This window comes from Salmo salar, chromosome ssa11 (genome assembly GCF_905237065.1).
Source record: "Salmo salar chromosome ssa11, Ssal_v3.1, whole genome shotgun sequence".
Classification (NCBI taxonomy): domain Eukaryota; kingdom Metazoa; phylum Chordata; class Actinopteri; order Salmoniformes; family Salmonidae; genus Salmo; species Salmo salar.
Genome location: NC_059452.1, coordinates 34,911,407 through 34,936,593, shown reverse-complemented (window position 1 = coordinate 34,936,593; position 25,187 = coordinate 34,911,407). Strand labels below are relative to the sequence as shown.

Here is a 25,187-nt window from a genome sequence, read left to right as displayed (position 1 = left end):
AGGACCTTGTGCATTTCAGGTAAAATAGCAACTCAAAGTTTATATCCCAGGACAAATTAGCTAGAAACAGCAAGCTAGCGAAATATAACAAATTAGCTAGCAACTGCAAGCTAGCTAGCAAAATTGCTTTTCGACCTGTCCCCAAATTAATATAATTGGTTCAGAGTTTGTTTTAATATTTCAACCGGCGTGTTGTGATCGCGTTTGATGTGGGGGGACAAAATCAAGAAGGCATATTTTCTTCTGTTGAAGCCATTCTGTTGTTGATTTACTTCTATGTTTTGTGTCGGTGTCCTGTTGCATCACCCAACTTCTGTTGAGCTTCAATTGGCGGACAGATAGCCTTACATTCTCCTGCAAAATGTCTTGATAAACTTGGGAATTAATTTTTCCAATGATAGCAAGCTGTTCAGGCCCTGAGGCAGCAAAGCAGCCCCAAACCATGATGCTTCCTCCACCATACTTTACAGTTGGGAAGGGATTTTGATGTTGGTGTGCTGTGCCTTTTTTTCTCCACACATAGCATTGTGTGTTCCTTCCAAACAATTCAACTGTTGTTTCATCTGTCCACTTAATATTTTGCCAGAAGCGCTGTGGAACATCCAGGTGATCTTTTACAAACTTCAGATGGCCAGCAATGGTTTTTAGACAGCAGTGGCTTCTTTCGTGGTGTCCTCCCATGAACACCATTCTTCTTTAGTGTTTTACGTATCGTAGACTTGTTAACAGAGATGTTAGCATGTTCCAGAGATTTCTGTAAGTCTTTGGCTGACACTAGGATTCTTCTAAACCTCATTGAGCATTCTGCACGGTGCTCTTGCAGTTATCTTTGCAGGACGACCACTCTTAGGGAGAGTAGCAACAGTGCTGAACTTTCTCCATTTCTAGACAATTTGTCTTATCGTGGACTGATGAACATCAAGGCTTTTAGAGATACTTTTGTAACCCTTTCCAGCTTTATACAAGTCAGCAATTCTTAATCTTATGTCTTCTGAGATCTCTTTTGTTCGAGACATGGTTCACATCAGGCAATGCTCCTTGTGAATAGAAAACTCAAATTTTGTGAGTTTTTTTATAGGGCAGGGCAGCTCTAACCAACATCTCCAATCTCGTCTCATTGATTGAGGACTCCAGGTTAGCTGACTCCTGACTCCAATTAGCTTTTGGAAAAGTCATTAGCCCAGGGGTTCACATACTTTTGCAACCTACACTGTGAATGTTTAAATGATGTATTCAATATAGACAAGAAAAATACAATCGTTTGTGTGTTATTGGTTTAACACTGTGTTTGTCTATTGTTGTGACTAAGATGAAGATCAGATCGAATTTGATGATAATTTATGCAGAAATCCAGGTAATTCCAAAGGGCTGACTTACTTTTTCTTGCAACTGTATATACAGGGGATACAGGTACAGAGTCAATGTGCAGGGGCACCGGTTAGTCGAGGTAATTGAGGTAATATGTACATGTAGGTAGAGTTATTAAAGTGACGATGCATAGATAATAACAGAGAGTATCAGCGGCGTAAAAGAGGGGGGTGGGGGGCAATGCAAATAGTCTGGGTAGCCATTTGATTAGATGTTCAGGACTCTTATGGCTTGGAGGTAGAGGCTGTTTAGAAGCCTCTTGGACCTAGACTTGGCGCTCCGGTACCGCTTGCTGTGCGGTAGCAGAGAGAACAGTCTATGACTAGCGTGGCTGGAGTCTTTGACAATTTGTAGGGCCTTCCTCTGACACGACCTGGTATAGAGGTCCTGGATGGCAGGAAGCTTGGCCCCAGTGATGTACTGGGCCGTACGCACTACACTTTGTAGTGCCTTACGGTCAGAGGCCGAGCAGTTGCCATTAGAGGTCGACCGATTATGATTTTTCAATACCGATACCGATTATTGGAGGATCAAAAAAAGCCGATACCGATTAATCGGACAATTTTTTTTTTTATTTGTAATAATGACAATTACAACAATACTGTATGAACACTTATTTTAACTTAATATAATACATCAATAAAATCAATTTAGCCTCAAATAAATAATGAAACATGTTCAATTTGGTTTAAATAATGCAAAAACAAAGTGTTGGAGAAGAAAGTAAAAGTGCAATATGTGCCATGTAAAAAAGCTAACGTTTAAGTTCCTGGCTCAGAACATGAGAACATATGAAAGCTGGTGGTTCCTTTTAACATGAGTCTTCAATATTCCCAGGTAAGAAGTTTTAGGTTGTAGTTATTATAGGAATTATAGGACTATTTCTCTCTATACGATTTGTATTTCATATACCTTTGACTATTGGATGTTCTTATAGGTACTTTAGTATTGCCAGTGTAACAGTATAGCTTTCGTCCCTCTCCTCGCTCCTACCTGGGCTCGAACCAGGAACACATCGACAACAGCCACCCTCGAAGCAGCGTTACCCATGCAGAGCAAGGGGAACAACTACTCCAAGTCTCAGAGCGAGTGACATTTGAAACGCTATTAGCGCGCACCCCGCTAACTAGCTAGCCATTTCACATCGGTTACACCAGCCTAATCTCGGGAGTTGATAGGCTTGAAGTCATAAACAGCACAATGCTTGAAGCATTGCGAAAAGCTGCTGGCAAATGCACGAAAGTGCTGTTTGAATGAATGCTTACGAGCCTGCTGCTGCCTACCATCGCTCAGTCAGACTGCTCTATCAAATCATAGACTTAATTATAACATAATAACACACAGAAATACGAGCCTTTGGTCATTAATATGGTCGAATCCAGAAACGATCATTCGAAAACAAAACGTTTATTCTTTCAGTGAAATACGGAACCGTTCTGTATTTTATCTAACGGATGGCATCCCTAAGTCTAAATATTGCTGTTACATTGTACAACCTTCAATGTTATGTCATAATTATGTACAATTCTGGCAAATTAATTACGGCCTTTGTTAGGAATAAATGGACTTCACAATGAGCCAGGCGGCCCAAACTGCTGCATATACCCTGACTGCTTGCACGGAACGCAAGAGAAGTGACACAATTATCCTAGTTATATGAAATTCATGTTAGCAGGCAATATTAACTAAATATGCAGGTTTAAAAATATATACTTGTGTATTGATTTTAAAGAAAGGCATTGATGTTTATGGTTAGGTACATTGGTGCAACAACAGTGCTTTTTTCGCAAATGCGCTTGTTAAATCATCACCCGTTTGTCGAAGTAGGCTGTGATTCAATGAGAAATTAACAGGCACCGCATCGATTATATGCAACGCAGGACACGCTAGATAAACTAGTAATATCATCAACCATGTGTAGTTAACTAGTGATTATGTTAAGATTGATTGTTTTTTATAAGATAAGTTTAATTCTAGCTAGCAACTTACCTTGGCTTCTTGCTGCCCTCGCGTAACAGGTAGTCAGCCTGCCACGCAGGCTCCTCGTGGAGTGCAATGTAAGGCAGGTGGTTAGAGCGTTGGACTAGTAACCGGAAGGTTGCAAAAACAAATCCCCGAGTTGACAAGGTAAAAATCTGTCGTTCTGCCCCTGAACAAAGCAGTTAACCCACCGTTCCTAGGCCGTCATTAAAAATAAGATTTTGTTCTTAACTGACTTGCCTAGTTAAATAAAAAATACATTTAAAAAAATGAAGAAAAAAAATTAAATAAAAAAAATCGGCAAATCGTTGTCCAAAAATACCGATTACCGATTGTTATGAAAACTTGAAATCGGCCCTAATTAATCGGCCATTCCGATTAATCGGTCGACCTCTAGTTGCCATACCAGGCAGTGATGCAACCAGTCAGGATGCTCTCGGTGGTGCAGCTGTAGAACCTTTTGAGGATCTGACGAACTATGCAAATCTTATATGGTGTGGTTTCTCCACAATTGAATTGAAAATACAGTATTTTACCATTACTTTTCATTTATTTGCAGCAGAATTTAATCTTTTTTTTGTGTCTCCAGAGCACCTGCTAAAGAGTCTGAGGAGGAGTATGACTCTGGGATAGAGGAGGAGAGCTGGCCAAGGCAGGCAGATGCAGCCAACAACTAAGTAACTAACAGTCCAAAATGGAGCTTCAGAAATTGCCATCATTTCAATTTAATAAGCTATGGCATTTTACAAATACCATTATTATAACTTCAAATGTAATTATGTCATCTGAATTACATCAGTGTTGATCATGATGATGTAGGTTATGCGATTTCATACATCGGAAAAAGTTTGTTCCCATATTGTTGCAAAGGTTTAAGAATTAACATTAACCAAGTATTCTCTACGCATCTTTCCCAGAGAGAGAGAGAAAAGGAGAGAGAACGTTATCCTGTTTAAATATAAAGACACTTTTACTTTTTCTCATAAAGTAGCTAGTGTCTCTTTGTGATAAGTACTTGTTTGGGAAACCTTAATGGAAATGGATTGTATCAAGTCCAAAATCTATTTTCTCTTATTTCATTTTGACACCATTTTATTTTTGACAATCAAGGATCAAGGTAGGATAGGATACTTTTTTGTTTGTTTGTTTTAACCACCATGTCTTTCTGATGTAATTTAGGAAGCCATTTTGTTTCTTCACAACTCTCTGATGACGAGGTCAGCCAGGTCATAGAAACCAGCATTCTTTACAGAACAAGTATTTATAGTCAAATTGTTAACTTTTTCAAAAAAGATCAGTTTGGCTGCTCTGTGGTGGATTTCAAATATCCAACACTGGAATTACTAGTATACTGTATGTACAGTTAGTATGCCATGTATGAGATGAAACGTGTAAGATATCTGGGCTCGAGATAGGGAGGGGGGCTTGAATTGATCCCAACCAGCTTTGATAATGTCAGATTTTCAACACATTTTCCCATTGTGGTTGTTTTTGACGTTTCTTTATGGAACCGTTTAGAACTACCTACACATTTAATGAAGCCATGACATCATTGGTGTTTTTGAATGGAAACATACCAGTCTTTAGAAATGCATTGTCTGATTTGCTCAACACTATACACTGAGAAACTTTTCATTCAATGCAGTTTCTTTAAAAGAAGCTGGGCTTTTTTGTACACTTTATATACAGATATAACGTTTTGAAATCTCAGACAGTAAGGCCCTAGAATCTAGATAATTTGCTCAATTCCCCTTTGACCCCTAGACACCTGTGTAGATCTCAGAAGATTTGACAGGTGTTAGCAATATGGTAACAGTTTAGGGGTCTTATGGGTTTCTGTGATGTTGGTTACACCCATCCAAACCTTTCAAATCTACATAAGTACATAGGGACTTTATCTTGGGGCTTATGTTGCGTTCATAACCAAGTGGGAAGGTGGTAATTACCAGCTGAAGTCATAAATATCAGTTGGATGCATTCACATGCTTTGAACTCGTTGAGAAACGCTGATTGGCTAATTGCAAACAAGCTGCGTCAATCACAAACTAAAAGTACAGCTATCATGCTTGTAAACATATGTGTTCAAAAACATTAATAGATAGCTTTTTATAAATAATGTTTTACTGCATGTAACTGCCTAAAATGCTGTTATCGAGGTCATTTCCTTAGTGGGTGACGTCAGAGGTCAACATGTGGGCGAAGTTGGCGCTCAGGGATGATAGATGAGTTTCCCACTAGTAATTACCAGTTGGAGGGGCATTCAAGTAGGTTTTCTATGTGGTAAATAACACCTTCCCACTTGGTTATGAACACAGCTTAAGGTCTTGATTTAGAATTGGGCAATTGTGTGATGTACAGTCCATCAGAACTGATGCCATCTGTGTGGCAGCAACCCTATTTTGCTCTGAATAGTTGTGAACCTATGTAAATGTGAGACTTTAATAAATATATTAATCACTTAAGAGTGTTCAGAGGTTGTTTGATGAACTACAGTTGTCCAGTGTTCTTCAGTCCTGGTGGGTTTATTTAGTCCTAGCCACCCAAAAACATGCACCCTCATCAGTTTTTATAGGCTGCGGTTACACAGGCAGCCCAATCTTGATATTTTGTAAATTAGTGGAAAAAGATCCGAATTGGGCTATCTGAGTAAATATTTATATTATTAGATATATATTTATATTATAATATATTTATATTATATATATATGTATATTATTAGATATATATTTATATTAGTTATTTAAAAAATGTCACAACAATGATCTATGAGCAGTAGAGGAACTTCTCTCTCACTCTCAATTTAATTCAGTTTAAGGGGCTTTATTGGCATGGGAACCACATGTTTACATAGCCAAAGCAAGTGAAATAGATGACAAACAAAAGTGAAAAAATACTAGGAATAATGAACAGTAAACATTACACTCACCAAAGTTCCAAAAGAGTAAAGCGATTTCAAATGCGATATTATGTCAATATACAGTATTGTAACAATATTCAAATAGTTAAAGTACAAAAAGTAAAATGAGTGGTATTTCACCCAATAGATATGCAAGTTTTGAATTTTTGTGGGTCTGTGTAGTCTGAGGGAAATATGTCTCTAATATGGTCATACATTTGGCAGGAGGTTAGGAAGTGCAGCTCAGTTTCCACCTCATTTTGTGGGCAGTGTGCACATAGGGTGTCTGCCTACGGCGGCCTTTGCTCAATAGCAAGGCTATGCTCACTGAGTCTGTACATTGTCAAAGTTTTCTTTAATTTTCCTCAAAGCTTTCCGCCTTATCTCAGCTCACTGTTCACCATAGCAACACCCACCCGTAGCACGCGCTCCAGCAGGTATATTTCACTGGTCATCCCCAAAGCCAACACTTCCTTTGGCCGCCTTTCCTTCCAGTTCTCTGCTGCTAATGAATGGAACGAATTGCAAAAATCACTGAAGCTGGAGTCTTATATATCTCCCTCTCTAACTTTAAGCATCAGCTGTCAGAGCAGCTTACCGATCACTGTACCTGTACACAGCCAATCTGTAAATAGCACACCCAACTACCTAACCCCCATATTATTACTTACCCTCTTGCTCTTTTGCACCACAGTATCTCTACTTGCACATCATCATCTGCACATCCATCACTGCAGTGTTAATGCCAAATTGTAATTATTTCGCCTCTATGGCCTATTTATTGCCAACCTCCCTACTCTTCTACATTTGTACACACTGTATATAGATTTTTTCTATTGTGTTATTGACTGTACATTTGTTTGTGTAACTCTGTGTCGTTTGTTTTTGTCGCACTGCTTTGCTTTATCTTGGCCAGGTTTCAGTTGTAAATGACAACTTGTTCTCAACTGGCCTACCTGGTTAAATAAAGGTGAAATTTTAAAATTACAAAAATTGGGCCAGTCACAGTTGTCAGGTATTCTGCCATTGTGTACTCTCTGTTTAGGGCCAAATAGCATTCTAGTTGGCTCAGTTTTTTTGTCAATTCTTTCCAATGTGTCAAGTAATTATCTTTTTGTTTTCTCATGATTTGGTTGCATCTGCTGTCCTGGGGCTCTGTGGGGTCTGTTTGTGTTTGTGAACAGAGCCCCAGGACCAGCTTGTTTTGGGGACTTTTCTACAGGTTCATCTCTCTGTAGGTGACGGCTTTGTTATTGAAGGTTTGGGAATCACTTTAATTTAGGTGGTTGTAGAATTCTCTCCCTCTCTCTCACCGCTCTCTGAAGAAGCCAAGCCAAGGAAGCCAGCTAAGCGTAATGGGACCTCGTCTGCTTTTTGAAACAGCATCTCAAGTCTAAAGTGTCTTCCTTTCCTCGTCACCTTTCTTTCTCTTTTCTTTCCTCTGCACCGACCTGACAGAATGGGGGGTTATTATATAGTTCAATGGTTAAACGGTCTCGTTTATTAAATCATAGAAGTCTGTCCACCAAATTAGTAGAGGAGACAAAGACAATTGTACGGAAGGGCTAATGCCAATGACAGAAAACGTATTCTAGGCCGTTTTTTTTACTCTGCATTATTGGGAAGGACTCCTAAAAAATAATTTCACGGTAGACTAAACCCGTTGTATTCAGCGCATGTGACAAATATAATTTCATTTGAGGAGAGGAGAGGAAGCCATTTTAGCCAATTGGGATGCCCCCGGTCTTTCGCGTCGTAAAAAAGAAACGGATATACGTGTACTATATCCGGGGTGTGACGTCACCTTGTAAACATGGTCGCCCCCAGCGTTCAAAAGTGTCGTTAGCTAGCTAAATACATTTGAAAACAACCGAGATTATTATTTTCCACAGTATCACGCCTCTTGAAAATGGATAAACCAACGTTCCAGTCTACGTCAGGAGGACGGCAGCAACCCGTTTCTAACACCGGAGGTCCCGATACGTTTTACCTTAGAGGGGGACCTCCATATCTCGGACCGCCGCCGATACAACCACCACCAGTATGTGAAACCTCGTTTCAAAGTAACATGCCGAGTTCAAGTAACGTTGCTGGAGCGTTTTGGCCCGGTCAAAACCCTTCCCAATATCTTCCTCCACCACAACAAGCCCCAGTTAGCGACCAGAGATTCCCTCAAAGTCAAGAGTGGACTCCACCTCCACCCGTGTCAGGATATGGCAGTCAACCATATGGCTTCAGACCCCCCTTTCCACAACCACCGCCTAGATTTGAAGGCTACGGACCACCTCATATGTCGTCCCCGGGATATGGTTTTGATCCGTCGATACCGCCGCCCCTCAACAACCCGGCACTCAGTCAGTTCCCTCCCATGTCTTCACAACCAGCTCCCCTCCACAGTCATCCAAACCTGGAACCCAACACACATGAGGGGAGACCACCAAACTCATGGGCTCAGGGCTACAATGTGGGTGATGCTCAATCGAACATGGGAACTTCAGATTTCCAAAGATCATTTGATCACAATCCAGCATACCCTAGCCCCGGTCCACAACACAGTCAGTATGGAAACCCTGATGCAAGTTTTAGACCAAAGCATACAGACAGTGGTTACACTGAACATCGTAGCAGACCTCTCCTAGCCTCCCCCTCCTTGATTCCGATGGGAAAAGCTTTGCAGCGTGACCAAGGTTTTAGCAGGCCTACGGCTCCACAGCCGCCAGACGAAGAATCCATTCAGAGGATGCAAGACGAACAGTGGCTGAAGCATTTCTTGAGGAACCGAGAGAGGACAACAGCCAAGACCTCCAAACCGGCACAACCTCATTCAAGGCAAACACACCCAAAGGTCTCCGTGGCTCACATACGAGACACCCTGTACGGTGCCATACAGCTCGTTTCAAAGCTGTCCATGGCTTGTGAAATGCTGAAGCACAACTTGGAGAACGAGAGCGTCTGGGCGGATTCTTACGCTGAGGCAGTGAGTGTGAAAACAGATCTGCAAGAGAAACTGAAGGTCCTTGGTGACTCTGAGTGTGTTGAAAGTCTTCAAAAGAAACTGAGTTCCATCAGTAAGAGAAGGGCCAGGCTGCGGCGTCGACAAGTGGAACAGGAGGAGGACAAACAGAAGGACGAGGAACGAGTGGCTGAGCATGAAGCGGCCATCGACAAGTGGAGGATGAAACGTATCCATGAAGTAGAGGAGAAGAAGAGGGTGAGAGAAATGAAAGGGAGCACTGTCAAACTCAGTGTCTCATCTCTGATCGATAGCTCCCCCTTTCCACCTTCAGACCGGAGCCCTCCTGCTTTAAACCTAAAGGTTGCATTTTTTTATTCTAGCCCAGCACATCTGATTCAACTAAGGAAGGGTTTGATGTTTAGTTGAGAATTTGAAGCGTGTGTGTTGGGCTAGAAATAAACTGTGCAACCGTGGTGCTCCCCAGGGACTGGAGATGAGACACACTCCTGCTCTAAGTAATGTGTGTTACACACCCAGACTATGAACACGGCTTCTGTTATGTCTTTTTTTGTGCTCCCCTCCCCCATCAGGAGCAAGAGCTGAAGCTGGCTGCTGACACGGTGCTCTGTGAAGTGAGGAAGAAGCAGGCAGATGCCAAGAGGATGCTGGACATACTCAGGTCACTGGAGAAGCTACGAAAACTCAGGAAGGAGGCAGCCTCCAGGAAAGGTAAGGAGAAGCACCATAATGGTGGAACAGTTTCTCTTCAGATCTTTTGTCTAGCCAACTGCTGTTCAACTTCACAACAACAATAGTCAAAAATCTCTGTTCTCATTGAACAAATTCATGCAGTACCTCTCTGTTTCACTCCATTTTAAAACGTTTTCTGACAGCTGAACATAAACTTCTCTCTGTTTGTGTCCTCTACCAGGGATCTTCCCGGAGAAAGAAGCCGACCAAGCATTTGATGGGCTGGTGGAGCGCCTGCGTGCACTGATCAGGAAGAGGACAGGGGTGTATGGGGCAGAGGAGAACGCCCTGCGGGTGATGCTGGAGAGCGAGCAGGAGGAGGAGCGCAGGAGGGACCTGGAGAAACGACAGAAGAAGGAGAGGGAGAGGCTACTGCTGAGGAAACGAGAGATGGATAGCATGCTCTTTGGAGGTAATTAGAAACCGTATTAAGGCTGGTGGTTTTTCCCAAAAGGAGAGTCGGGACCCACTTTCAGGTTGTAGCATGTTTATTTCGGGTTGTGAAAATAAACACATTATTTAGTTAATTGGAACACAGCAATTCAAAAGGTATTAGGTTGGTCATCTCATGGCACACAGTTTCTGAACCACTGGTAAATAAGAGGAAAACAGACACAGCATTTAGAGATTCTGATTTTATAAGTTAATATCTGAATAACCATTTATCTTAATGTGACTGTTCTCCCCTCATCCTCTCCTCCAGATGAGATGCCTCCTGACCACCCCCTACAGCCCTTCAGAGAGTACTACACACAGGCAGAACGCTCACTACCAGCCTTAATACAGATACGGTTTGTGTCACACAAGCATTTTACTAGACTTAGAGATTTACCTCCACTAAGGCCCTGTTCAAATACATTAAGACTGCACCCTTCCTTCCTTTTCTTCTTCCTTCCTTGTTTCCTTCCTTCATTATATGTGTATGAAAGGGCTCCACCAATGCTTTTACTGTTAAAGCATATCTAACCAGTGATATTTAACCAGTCATTAAATCAAGGAACGAAGGATGCATGCAGTTTTAAAGTATTTCAGTATCCTATGTTTTGGCTCACCTGCTGTCTTTCTCCTCTAGGAGAGAGTGGGACCTCTGTCTGGTCTCAGTGGACCACCCAGACGGCACCACGGTCCCCCAGGACTGGGTCTTACCACAATGCCCCACAGACAAGATTTGGGCCACAGCCCTGGACCGAGGGGACTGCCTCGGACCCTGACTGACACCCATATTGGCTCTGGAAAGGACTGGTCATTCGCTAGCAGTGTATTCAGCAAGTTACTGCAACAAGACCTGCTGGGGAAGTGAAACAGAAGAGGGAAATTTACTTTTGTTTGATTATTTCTGATTGCCATTCACGAAATGTCCACGTGAAATGTCAATGTTGGCTTTCGTTAGGGTATTTCTACCCTGACAAAAAAATGTAACATTGTTCTTAAAAGATTCCTGCCAATCCTTTTTTCTGTATATTTTTATGGTTTTCTTTAAGGATTTCTAAATCAGTTCTTCATTTTACAAACAGCTATTTGGTAGTTACTCTCTCCAACTGATATTTGACTGAATTGACATCCAATTTATCAGGAATTCTGTGTGTGAATAAATATTTAGCCTGCCTGGCGTACCAGATTATTGACCATGGTCTGTTGGTGTCACTGCTACAGTTGAGCTAAACGTGTCTTACAGAGGAGGGTTCTTAGTGACGTCACCCATACTGTTTACCACCTGTACACAGCATGGGTGTACCGAGAATCTCTTAACACCCTGGCCTGCTAAGGAAGGAAGGAATGGAAGGATTACTCTTCTCCTTGTTGGTCTTCTCATTAATCAAACCAATTGAATACCCAGTTGAATATCTTGTACAAACATTTGACACTGTCTCCTCATAGTTTGTAACATCAGACATCTTTTTGGAGTCACGAGTTACAAGCTCACAGGGAAAACTAACCTGCTCCTTGCTCTTCTATACAGAGAGACAGATATGTTCCATATAGAGCTGACTTAACTCCCTATTCTACATGACAGATATAGTCGATACAATGTTATTTGACACATGCACCAAATACAACTGGTGTAGACCTTACTGCATCCCAAAGATGCAGAATGAAAAAATTTAATAGTAACATGAGAAATAAAATACACAAGAATGGAGGTGTATACAGGGAGTACCAGTACCAGATCAATGTGAGGCTATATACAGGGAGTACCAGTACCAGATCAATGTGGAGCTATATACAGGGAGTACCAGTACCAGATCAATGTGGAGCTATATACAGGGAGTACCAGTACCAGATCAATGTGGGGCTATATACAGGGAGTACCAGTACCAGATCAATGTGAGGCTATATACAGGAAGTACCAGTACCAGATCACTGTGGAGCTATATACAGGGAGTATTAGTACCAGATCAATGTGAGGCTATATACAGGGAGTACCAGTACCAGATCAATGTGAGGCTATATACAGGGAGTACCAGTACCAGATCAATGTGAGGCTATATACAGGGAGTACCAGTACCAGATCAATGTGGGGCTATATACAGGGAGTACCAGTACCAGATCAATGTGAGGCTATATACAGGGAGTACCAGTACCAGATCAATGTGGAGCTATATACAGGGAGTACCAGTACCAGATCAATGTGGAGCTATATACAGGGAGTACCAGTACCAGATCACTGTGGAGCTATATACAGGGAGTACCAGTACCAGATCAATGTGGAGCTATATACAGGGAGTACCAGTACCAGATCAATGTGCAGAGGTATTTGAGGTAGATGTGTTATGACTTGGTGTTATATCTGTTCTACAAAATATATGTATATCTGAACGCTCTGCAATGCTTCACCGTCCTTAACAGACCCTGGGTGTGGTCCCAAATGGCAGCCTATTCCCTATGTAGTGCACTACTGTTGACCAGGGCCCATACCTATTCCCTATATAATGCACTGTATAGGGAATACCAGAATAGGGTGCCATTTGGGATGTGGTGATGGTGTAATGGGAGCGGTTTTCCTTGGGTCTTTCCAGTCGACAGGTGCCTGGGTAGCAGCAGGTAAGCAGCTGAAGTCAGTGAGTTATGTCAGTAGCACAGTGATTCAGGAGGGCTAATCCTCTGTATCCTCAGACCTCACGCCCACTGCTCTTAATTACCAACAGGTTGGGAGAGGCAGCAACAACACACACGACATCAGTAACCCACGCCTGAGAGAGGAAGAACGCACTACAGAGAAGAGAGGGACTGCTCACAGAAACAAGTACAGGTACATAAAAAAAATTGACAGATTATTTGAGTAGCAAATGTTTTGTGATGATATGGATTTGGTTGAGTCTGAGTATTTACTTGATGATTTTTTATTTATTTTATTTCACCTTTATTTAACCAGGTAGGCCAGCTGAGAACAAGTTTTCATTTACAACTGCAACCTGGCCAAGGCAGTGCGACAAAAACAACAGAGTTACACATGGAATAAACAAACGTACAGTCAATAAAACAATATGAGGATAACGCCTCATGTCACGCCAACTGTTTTTTTCACATAACGATGTTTTAATATGTTTGTGCTATCATTTGAGTAGCAAATGCTTTTCTAGAGGTGATGATAGTTCCTCTGGAGATGATAGTTCCTCTGGTGATGATAGTTCCTCTGGAGATGATCGTTCCTCTGGTGATGATAGTTCCTCTGGTGATGATAGTTCCTTCTGGTGATGATAGTTCCTCTGGAGATGATAGTTCCTCTGGTGATGATAGTTCCTCTGGTGATGATAGTTCCTCTGGTGATGATCGTTCCTCTGGTGATGATAGTTCCTCTGGTGATGATAGTTCCTCTGGTGATGATCGTTCCTCTGGTGATGATAGTTCCTCTGGTGATGATAGTTCCTCTGGTGATGATAGTTCCTCTGGTGATGATCGTTCCTCTGGTGATGATAGTTCCTCTGGTGATGATAGTTCCTCTGGAGATGATAGTTCCTCTGGTGATGATCGTTCCTCTGGTGATGATAGTTCCTCTGGTGATGATAGTTCCTCTGGTGATGACTCTGGTGATGATAGTTCCTCTGGTGATGATAGTTCCTCTGGTGATGATCGTTCCTCTGGTGATGATAGTTCCTCTGGTGATGATCGTTCCTCTGGTGATGATAGTTCCTCTGGTGATGATAGTTCCTCTGGTGATGATCGTTCCTCTGGTGATGATAGTTCCTCTGGTGATGATAGTTCCTCTGGTGATGACTCTGGTGATGATAGTTCCTCTGGTGATGATAGTTCCTCTGGTGATGATCGTTACTCTGGTGATGATCGTTCCTCTGGTGATGATAGTTCCTCTGGTGATGATCGTTCCTCTGGTGATGATAGTTCCTCTGGTGATGATAGTTCCTCTGGTGATGATAGTTCCTCTGGAGATGATAGTTCCTCTGGAGATGATAGTTCCTCTGGTGATGATAGTTCCTCTGGAGATGATAGTTCCTCTGGTGATGATCGTTCCTCTGGTGATGATAGTTCCTCTGGAGATGATCGTTCCTCTGGTGATGATCGTTTCTCTGGTGATGATAGTTCCTCTGGTGATGATAGTTCCTCTGATGATGATAGTTCCTCTGGTGATGATCGTTCCTCTGGTGATGATCGTTCCTCTGGTGATGATAGTTCCTCTGGTGATGATCGTTCCTCTGGTGATGATAGTTCCTCTGGTGATGATAGTTCCTCTGGTGATGATCGTTCCTCTGGTGATGATAGTTCCTCTGGTGATGATAGTTCCTCTGGTGATGACTCTGGTGATGATAGTTCCTCTGGTGATGATAGTTCCTCTGGTTATGATCGTTACTCTGGTGATGATCGTTCCTCTGGTGATGATCGTTCCTCTGGTGATGATAGTTCCTCTGGTGATGATCGTTCCTCTGGTGATGATCGTTCCTCTGGTGATGATAGTTCCTCTGGTGATGATAGTTCCTCTGGAGATGATAGTTCCTCTGGTGATGATAGTTCCTCTGGAGATGATAGTTCCTCTGGAGATGATCGTTCCTCTGGTGATGATCGTTCCTCTGGTGATGATCGTTCCTCTGGTGATGATAGTTCCTCTGGTGATGATAGTTCCTCTGGTGATGATAGTTCCTCTGGAGATGATAGTTCCTCTGGTGATGATAGTTCCTCTGGAGATGATAGTTCCTCTGGTGATGATAGTTCCTCTGGTGATGATAGTTCCTCTGGAGATGATAGTTCCTCTGGTGATGATCGTTCCTCTGGTGATGATAGTTCCTCTGGAGATGATCGTTCCTCTGGTGATGATCGTTTCTCTGGTGATGATAGTTCCTCTGGTGATGATAGTTCCTCTGGTGATGATAGTTCCTCTGGTGATGATAGTTCCTCTGGTGATGATCGTTCCTCTGGTGATGATAGTTCCTCTGGTGATGATCGTTCCTCTGGTGATGATAGTTCCTCTGGTGATGATAGTTCCTCTGGAGATGATCGTTCCTCTGGTGATGATCGTTCCTCTGGTGATGATAGTTCCTCTGGTGATGATAGTTCCTCTGGTGATGACTCTGGTGATGAAAGTTCCTCTGGTGATGATAGTTCCTCTGGTTATGATCGTTCCTCTGGTGATGATAGTTCCTCTGGTGATGATAGTTCCTCTTTATCAGTGGGCAAACATACAAAAATCAGCAGGGGATCAAATACTTTTTCCCCCCACTGTATGTGTTTAGTGGTTCTTCTCATGTGTTTCTCATATTTTTCCCTCACCTTTGCATGATGGCCATAATAGGCCTACAAGTGTTAAACAATATGGAAGGTGTTTCCCCACTCTGGAATCACACAACAATATTTTCTGAATAGGTTATTCATTTAAAAAAGGATAGATAGGCCTACTTAAAAAAAAAACATATTTTGAAAAACTAAACATTTCCAGCGACGCAGTTTAACTATGGAAACAGACGACTATATTGTACAATGTAAGTCTACTGTCATTGAACTTTCCATTGTCTCGCTCTTCGTGCGTTTTAAAAACAAGTTAATAAGCTTAACCGGCATCTGTCTGTTTAGGTCTCCAGCCTGGTCATTAGTCTAGCGCCATCTGAAGCTAGAAGGGCAGCCATAGAATCAAAACAAGTAGTGCTAAAATGGGTACAACCCCTCAAACCAGAGTTTGAATGCATCCTCATGGATACACTTTTAAAATGGCTGCCAGTCCACCCATTGTGGCATCATTGACTTGAATGAGGACATTCATTTTACTCATTATGGTTCTGTGGAGCAGACATTCCCATTCAAATGAACATCTCGTGGTGGGTACATCGGTGGCCATATTGGTGTACCATTAGGAATGTTGGATCAATCAAAGCTTCTCACATCTGGGCCAATATTCATAAAGCAATCTAGGATCAGGTCCCGCCTGTTCACATAATGAATAAGATTAGGCCTATGATCTTAAAGGCAAAACTGATCTTAGATCAGTACTCTATCCTGAGACGTTTTATGAATACAGGCCAAGAATTCTGAGCCATATAAAAATGCATTATTTGCAACAATGACTGTTTTCAGCTGTTTGGCCATGCCTCAAATCACACTCTTTTATATATGCCCAATATAGTGCTCTACTTTTGACCAGAGATAAGTAGTGCATTATATAAAGAATAGGGTTATTTTCCTTTCTATTAATTCTAATTCTACAGAAGCATCCATACTGGGGTTGATATCAGCTGTGGTGGTAGGAGGGGCTTAGTTGTGATGATGCTTTAGCCTCCTCACAACACCTGTCTGCTTAAGGAGGGTTTACTGGAGTGTGTGTGTGTTTGCATTCTTTCTTTCGTACGGCAGTGTGTGTGCATGCATGCGTGCATGCTTACTTTCTGCCTTGCGTGCGTGTGTTTTCCGTCCCCTTCGGCCAATAGGAGAGGAGCATCAGGTGTTGACGACTGAGAGAGTAAGACGTGGTACCTTATAATCCTTAATCCTCTACCCCCAGACTTCCCTCTCCTAGATTGTGTAACAGAATCTACCGATATAGAAAGGAAAAAGTGTAAGAGTCTGGGATTTCTGGGAACCAAGAAGATAATCTGTTTTGGTCTCTGATCCAATCCTGTCTAAATGTGACAGAGATACCAGGCAATTTATTTCAGGAGAGGCAATATAGCTCACTTGTCACCTTACCACTTGTCTCTCAGTACCAGACCTCAACGCTGTATGCTAGATACTGGAACAGCTGGAGTCCAGTTTACAATGATTGACAATAGTAGACTGTTGAAACTGACATCTCTCTCCTTCCTCCAATCCTCCACTCTCCTCCTCTTACTTCTCCTCCTCTCCCTCCTCCTCATCTCTCCCTACACCTCATCTTCCTCCTCTCTCCCTCCTCCTCTCCCTCCTCCTCATCTCTCCCTACACCTCATCTTCCTCCTCTCTCCCTCCTCCTCTCCCTACTCCTCATCTCTCCCTACACCTCATCTTCCTCCTCTCTCCCTTCTCCTCTCCCTACTCCTCATCTCTCCCTACACCTCATCTTCCTCCTCTCTCCCTCCTCCTCTCCCTACTCTTCATCTCTCCTTCTCCCCCAGTGACCAGAAGAGTAGCAGGAGGATGTCCTGTCTGGATGAGGTTCCTTTTAAGACCCTTCTGGGATCTCTGGAAGGGCCCAGGGAAGAGGTGGAGCTGATCACTGCCCCAGACATCACTGTCCCAGACTATCTCACCATACTGCAGGAGACAGAGGTTGGTGTGTGTAAGAGATTGAGGGTAGATACACATCACCACCATTCACTTGTATCACTCCACATTATCACTGATCATTGCAAGGAGCTGTTTAGTATGATATGAACAACCCAGACCCCCTGCCGTTCACTTTGACACTCTACCATTAACACCTACTTAACATTTCTCCCTGCCAGCCACTTCTGTCAGTTCAGTGAGATGTATAAAACAAAAAATCTCTACTAGGACATAGGCTTTGTGGCTATCATTTATTTATTTGTTGATGACACTAGAAAGCTTTAATGCCATTCTACACATGGTTGGAACATCAACACAAATATAACATAACACTCAAAATACAACACAGAGAGAACATAATACTCAAAATACAACACAGACAGAGCACAACACTCAAAATACAACACAGACAGAACACAACACTCAAAATACAACACAGACAGAACACAACACTCAAAATACAACACAGACAGAACATAACACTCAAAATACAACACAGACAGAACATAACACTCAAAATACAACACAGACAGAACATAACATTCAAAATACAACACAGACAGAACACAACACTCAAAATACAACACAGACAGAACATAACACTCAAAATACAACACAGATAGAACATAACACTCAAAATTACATTTACATTACATTTTAGTCATTTAGCAGACGCTCTTATCCAGAGCGACTTACAGTAGTGAATGCATACATTTCATACAATTTCATACATTTTTTTTCTGTGCTGGCCGCCCGTGGGAATCGAACCCACAACCCTGGCATTGCAAACACCATGCTCTACCAACTGAGCTACAGGGAAGGCTAAATACAACACAGATAGTACATAACACTCAGAATTCAACACAGATAGAACATAACACTCAGAATTCAACACAGACAGAACATAGTATTCAAAATACAACACAGACAGAACACAACACTCAAAATACAACACAGACAGAACATAACACTCAAAATTCAACACAGATAGAACATAACACTCAGAATCCAACACAGATATAGAACGGGGTGTTTTAATCACGCTGTTTTCCAATGTTATCATCGACTTTTACTGGGTAGAAGTTAAAGTCATGGGAAAATGGCTGACGTCTCCTACTCTTCTCTTAGTGTAATTAGGACTATTATGATACTGGGTGGCCTTTGACCCCGTCCACTGCTACACCGCCAAACCTAAATCCCACAGTGACCACCGACATTGTCCATACAGTCAATGTTTGTGTATTTAACAGAGAAGGGAAAATATCTCGCTTTGGTTTAGTTGTCAAAACCTCGGCCAAGCTTTCTCCTTAATCGTGTTAGGGTTCGAGTAAGGTTTGTTTCCAAATTCACAGTGGCCTCAACACACAGAGTGTGTACAGTGTTCTCCCTACATAGCTTTGAGTTTGAAGCTATAACATAGCTAAATACTGGGGCCAGAAAAACTCCGCTGGGATTTTTTTATCAATACCTTTACGACATGGCCTTTATATAATTAATAAAACATCAACAAAAATGGTGGTTTCCTGGTCCCAGTTCTGTTTGTGCTATACTCACCTACTTCTATGGTCATTGGCAAGTCAGCATAAACAGATCTGGGAACAGGCTAATTTGTGGAAGTATTTGGTTGGATTTGAATTATAATTTCATAGATATTGTCCTAAAAAAACTAATCTATTAACTTCTGCCTTTGCAATGCATATAGTATGTACATTAGAAGGCATTGTAGACCTTAACATCTCTCCGACTTCTCTCGAAGCCCCAGTACTGCAAGTCTCTTTATTCTTCCATCTTGTGGGAGACAGACCATGCATCCCAAATGGCACCCTATTCACTATATAGTGCACTACTTTTGATGGGAGCTCTATTGGCCGCGATGAAGAGTATTAGACTATATAGGGAACAGACAGCCACCTGCAACACATACATAATCTCCTCATTGTTAATATTACCCTGAAGCCATAGTCAGCGGTTTAGAATCTGATAAACCCAATGTGATTATTATAGGAGCCTGATGTCGAGATTTCATTTTCACCTCCTCTGATCTGGAGAGAGTTGAGTTTCTGTCTCAAATGGGACCCTATTTCATATGTAGTGCAGGGAATATAAAGGGAACAGGGGTGCTATTTGGAAAGAACATCTAGTCTGGGCTGAAGCAGGCACCTTTGTATAATTCTGAAAACACACGCACAAGCACACACACGCACACACACCTCTATTGGGATCAATTCATTCATCTTGTTAACAGAGAGAACAGCTTCAATCTGATGTGTGGTGTCGTGGTTTCGTGGTTTTTGGCATCACATGCAAGGGTATTTCCTACAGTCTGGGAAATTGATGGGAAGGCAAACAAAGCCATAAATGTAGACAAAATGAAGGTGGAAAATTGATAGTGAAACATTTGCTGTGTTGCGTCATTGGCCTTATTGGATCCTTCCTTCCTCACTTCCTTCCCTTAATCACATGATATTGGAGAAGTGTGAGCCAAGTGAAAGACCAAATCGTTAAGGGAAAGCCGAGTGGGTGTTAGACATTGGCGGTAGGTGAGTCGATGAGTTGCGTGAGTTGAGGGAAGAAGGAAGCATTTGCTAGAATGACTGCTTACCTGATTAATTGCTTGATTGATTGTTTGATTGGTTCGCCATTTGATTGGTTGGTTTTCAAAAATATGTTAGTGACATAACATGATTAAATGGTTCTCTTAAAGTACACTCCATTCATCCATCCACCCACCCACCCATCAACCAACAGCCACTTACCAACCCATCTTCACCTCTGTCAACAGTACATGTTCAGCTTGGAGAACTGGGTGCTCCAGGGCCTCCAGGGTGGTTACCCCAGCCAGCCCCAACCCCCCGGCCCCAGATCCCCATCCGAGGTGCTCCCCTCCAGCCCACCCTACTGGCACCTCTTCAGCAGCCCCCAGGAGAGCCGCCTGGCCAGCCGCCACAGCTCTGACTTCTGGGAACCCAACCCCCGCCAGCGCTCCCACAGCCTGAACCCAGTTGACATGCGCACCCGGGTCAAGTTTGTCATCTCCGACTCCGAGGAGGAAGAGGAGTGCTCTTCGTCGGAGTCTGGTTCAGGGTACAGGTCGGATCAGCGTGTTCCTGGGGTGAGGAACCCACTGCAGACCTGCACCCCTAACGTCCTGAACCTACCTGGCTCTCAGAGTGGTCTGGTGACCTACCAGCGTAGGAAGAACCTCCGCCAGTACTCGCTGTCCGTTCTCGAGACCTCCAGAGAGTGTAGCCAGGGGACCCCCTGCCCCCCAGGAGGACCCAAGCCGCTGTCCTCCTCATCCCTACCCAGACACCCATTGACCAGGGCCAACACAGAGAATGTCCCCTCCATCAGACACCACAAGCCAACCCATCCGGTACGGACATGACCTCCTATTAGGAGAAATATAGTAGAGAAAGGCTCAGAAAGGCTCAGAATCAAATCAAATCAAATTGTATTTGTCACATGTGCCGAATACAACAGGTGTAAACCTTACAGTGAAATGCTTACTTATAAGCCCTTAACCAACAATGCAGTTAAGAAAAAAAGTGTTAAGTAAAAAATACCAAAATTATTAAAGAGCAGCAATACTTTGAATTGGTTTACCTAGCCACTGTCACCAACGTTAGTTAACTTCTGTAGCTGTACACCATCATGAATATCGACACACGCAAAAACCAGAGTCTCTTTGGATAAAAGTGTCCGTTTTACATTATTGTTGCCTAGTTATTGTCCAACTGAGAAGCTCAATATTATCTAGCATAGTAGACTATTCTATTCATCAATCCCTTTATTTTATATTAGTAGGAATGGGTTCAGTTACCCCCGGGTATGCCTCTATCAGTAAGTAGGAATGTTTTCCCATTTCTTAAAAGAACATTTTCTCTAGGCTGTGTAGTTCAAGGCCCCACTTCCTAGTTCCCATGTGCTGTCTTTAAAAACTAAAGCACCAAACCAGATGTCCTCAGTGGGCAGTGTGACGGTTCTCTAACTGGCTCTGCCTCGGAGCAGCATGGGCCTGGAAAAAGATGAGGGAGGTATTTAAACCCCCACACTAAGTATCAGACGTATTCTAATGCCAACCACAGCTCAACAAGCTCATGTGGGATTTGCTCAACTTGGACTCCAGATACAGTAGATATGTTGGATGGAAATATGCTAGATTGTATTTCAGATGAACTTGAAACTTTTAGATATATTTGTAAAATACATTTTGACAAAAAACAAATGAAATTCATATTTTTGTAAAGCAAATTGTATATAGTATGTTAGTTGATAGAGAAAACAGATCCTCCTGAGTATATTAAGGGTTTTTTCCAATTCACATTTCTCAAATGTTTTGAGGGATGTGTGCTCTAAATATAGCTAGTGTAAAGTCTGTCCTTGGAATCTTCTCAAGTTATTATTAGTTCATCAGGATTAGCGAGTGGAATTACTCAGGGAAATGTATTTCTCAGCAAACCAGTGTTTCAAGGTTAGCCAGCCGTGTACGTTTCGGTGCTGTCACACACTATAAATGTTGCACTCATGTTGCGTGAACATTGCCAGTTCCACGCACAGGCTGTCAGTCAGGTTGTCAATCTACAAGCAACTTAAGAGGCATTAGTCAGGCTGGGATTTCAGGCTAACCCTCTCCCTTTATGAGGTTGGTTATCTTTCTTTCACAAACTCCCCACCTCCCCTCCCCCTCACTCTCTCTCTCTCTCTCTCACACTCTCTCCTCTGCTCTTCCCCCCGTGTGCAGTCCCTGAGTCTGTACTTATGCCTGCCGGCCCTTCCCTCGGTGACCTCACGACCCCTGGGTTCCCACGCCGCATCAGTGCTGGACTCCTCAGTGGAGCTGCTGTCCGCGCTGAGCCCCGAGGAGAGAGAGCTGCTGCAAGCCATCACTGAAAGGGGCTATCCGCTCCGCACCGCCATCATCGCCCTGCAGAAGATCGGCCAGCAGAGCCCTGAACAGGTCCGTCTCAAAACACAGTCACAAACATTTCATAGACATGAATTTGACCAGTTTCGAGAATGAAAGTTTCTTTGACCAAGATGGCCATTCTGTAGTTGTGTCGCCGGGAAGCCAATGTCCGTTCTAGTGCTCTGTTTAACCTCTCTAGGGTACGTGGGACGAAATTGTCCCACACTATTCAACAGCCAGTGACAAATCAGAGCGCCAAATTTAAAACCACAAAATGTCATCATTCAAAGTTCTCAAACATAGGACTATTTTACACCATTTGAAAGATAAGACTCGTTAATCTAACCACATTGTCCGATTTCAAAAAGGCTTTACAGCGAAAGCAAAACATTAGATTATGTCAGGAGAGTACCCTGACAAAAATAATCACACAGCCATTTTCAAAGCAAGCATATATGTCACAAAGACCAAAACCACAGCTAAATGCAGCACTAACCTTTGATGATCTTCATCAGATGACACTCCTAGGACATTATGTTATACAATACATGCATGTTTTGTTCAATCAAGTTCATATTTATATCAAAAACCAGCTTTTTACATTAGCATGTGATGTTCAGAACTAGCATACCCACCAAAAACTTCCGGTGAATTTACTAAAGTACTCACAATTAACGTTCACAAAATACATAACAATTATTTTAAGAATTATAGATACAGAACTCCTTTATGCAATCGCGGTGTCAGATTTTAAAATAGCTTTTCGGCGAAAGCACATTTTGCAATATTCTGAGTAGATAGCCCGGCCATCACGGCTAGCTAATTTGACACCCACCAAGTTTGGCCCTCACCAAACTCAGATCTACTATAAGAAAAATTGGATTACCTTTGCTGTTCTTCGTCAGAATGCACTCCCAGGACTTCTACTTCAACAACAAATGTTGTTTTGGTTCCAAATAATCCATAGTTATATTGAAATAGCTCCGTTTTGTTCGTGCGTTCAGGTCACAATCCGAAGGGTGACACGCGAGCGCATTTCGTGACAAAAAATGTCAAAATATTCCATTACCGTACTTCGAAGCATGTCAAACGCTGTTTAAAATAAATTTTTATGCGATTTTTCTCGGAAAATAGCAATAATATTCCAACCGGGTGACGTTGTATTCATTCAAAGACTGAAAGAACAAAATGGAGAATTCACATGAACGCGCATCTCCAGTGTCACTGTCCCCAGGCAGGCCAGTAACAAACAGAGCTGCTGTACTTAGCCCAGAGACTGCAGACATCTCATTACACTTTCTGGCGCCTTCTGAGAGCCAATGGAAGCCTTAGAAAATTTCACGTTACAGCACGGATGCTGTATTTTCGGTAGAGAGGCTACAGAAGGACAATAAATTGTCAGACAGGGCACTTCCTGTATGGAATCTTCTCAGGTTTTGGCCTGCCATATGAGTTCTGTTATACTCACAGACACCATTCAAACAGTTTTAGAAACTTTAGAGTGTTTTCTATCCAAATCTACTAATTATATGCATATTCCCGTTTCTGGGCAAGAGTAGTAACCAGTTTAAATCGGGTACGTTTTTTATCCGGCCGTGCAAATACTGCCCCCTAGCCCCAACAGGTTAATTCTGTGGTCAGCACAACACTATGGACATTTAGCAGAGGCTTTTATCCACAGCAATATGTGTTTTTACATGACATCATTGACACACCGCACAGAGTGATATGATGATGTAGCAGCCAATTGGGTTCGTTCCTAATAAGACATTGTCATAAAATGTAGTTGAAACAGAGCTCTCTCCGATCCTGCCAGCCACATCTTCTAGTCTCTCTCTCTGTTCTCTTTTTCAATAGCAGAGGTGCATAAAGATGGCGACCCCCATGTACTTGCCACAAATCCTTGCTTTGCTTAGTTCGCCGTATTGTACATTGCGCTCCATTACTCTTTTTTAATGTTCGTCAGTAGAGTATACATGATCCCAATTTTAGCTTCAGGACGCCGGCAATTTAAAAAAATGAAAAAGTAGATTGTGCTGATTTTTTGGCACATTGAACCATGTCGTGCGCTGTAGTTAAAAAAAACAATCTGTGGATCGTGCTAAAAAGTCATATCTGAATTCTGCGATCAAAGCCACATTCCTGCTTCAAGTTTTTGTGCAGCTATTAGCGTACCATAAATACCATTGTATATAGACAAACAAAATAAGTATAGCAATTCAAACTATACAGGCGCTTGTCATCTCAACCATATTGCACGTAATGTTGCACACTTGATTAATGCAACGATTCACAAATGAGTGGACATTTTAAAAACCTTTCATTTTTTATTTTGGTTTACAGAATAAAAAAGTAATTAAGGTAATTTTTGCTGGGACATGTGGCATCAGAGCCATTGTATTTCCACCATACATTCTATGCTTTACACAGAACATGTAAAGAGGGGTATGTGTTGTAGATGTTTCCTACATTACCATCAGACTTGGCTTGGGAAAGAGATTTGAATCTAGATCCGTCTCTAATACACAACAGCAGTATGTGTCCTGGAACTAGTATGTGTAGTCAGACTAGTGTAAAGAGGCCCTTAGCTCAGGCTTAGCGGTCCTGTCTAAGTAAAGAGAGCAGATCACTAAACATCCCTAATCCTC

At 42.4% G+C, this 25,187-nt stretch overlaps 3 protein-coding genes across 3 annotated transcripts in view; all 3 read left to right on the top strand.

Moving 5' to 3' along the window:
• Window positions 1-5,810, top strand: part of clpxa (caseinolytic mitochondrial matrix peptidase chaperone subunit Xa) — a 26,327-nt gene extending 20,517 nt beyond the window's left edge. Inside the window, exon 14 of the mRNA XM_014127602.2 lies at window positions 3,938-5,810. Within this exon, the coding sequence (XP_013983077.1) occupies window positions 3,938-4,025 (88 nt within the window). The 3' untranslated portion in view covers window positions 4,026-5,810. The remainder of the gene's footprint in view (window positions 1-3,937) is intronic.
• A 2,212-nt stretch (window positions 5,811-8,022) lies between these two features.
• pdcd7 (programmed cell death 7) lies at window positions 8,023-11,568 on the top strand. The gene is made up of 5 exons (XM_014127601.2): window positions 8,023-9,455; window positions 9,791-9,929; window positions 10,132-10,362; window positions 10,654-10,741; window positions 11,023-11,568. Exons 1-5 carry the CDS (start codon window positions 8,154-8,156, stop codon window positions 11,159-11,161), a joined length of 1,899 nt encoding a protein of 632 aa, XP_013983076.1. The 5' UTR covers window positions 8,023-8,153; the 3' UTR covers window positions 11,162-11,568.
• A 1,488-nt stretch (window positions 11,569-13,056) lies between these two features.
• LOC106562636 (ubiquitin-associated protein 1-like) lies at window positions 13,057-22,653 on the top strand. Its single transcript, XM_045688861.1, has 4 exons — window positions 13,057-13,200; window positions 17,480-17,633; window positions 20,413-21,006; window positions 22,375-22,653. Exons 2-4 carry the CDS (start codon window positions 17,502-17,504, stop codon window positions 22,651-22,653), a joined length of 1,005 nt encoding a protein of 334 aa, XP_045544817.1. The 5' UTR covers window positions 13,057-13,200; window positions 17,480-17,501.
• Window positions 22,654-25,187: the final 2,534 nt, after the last annotated feature.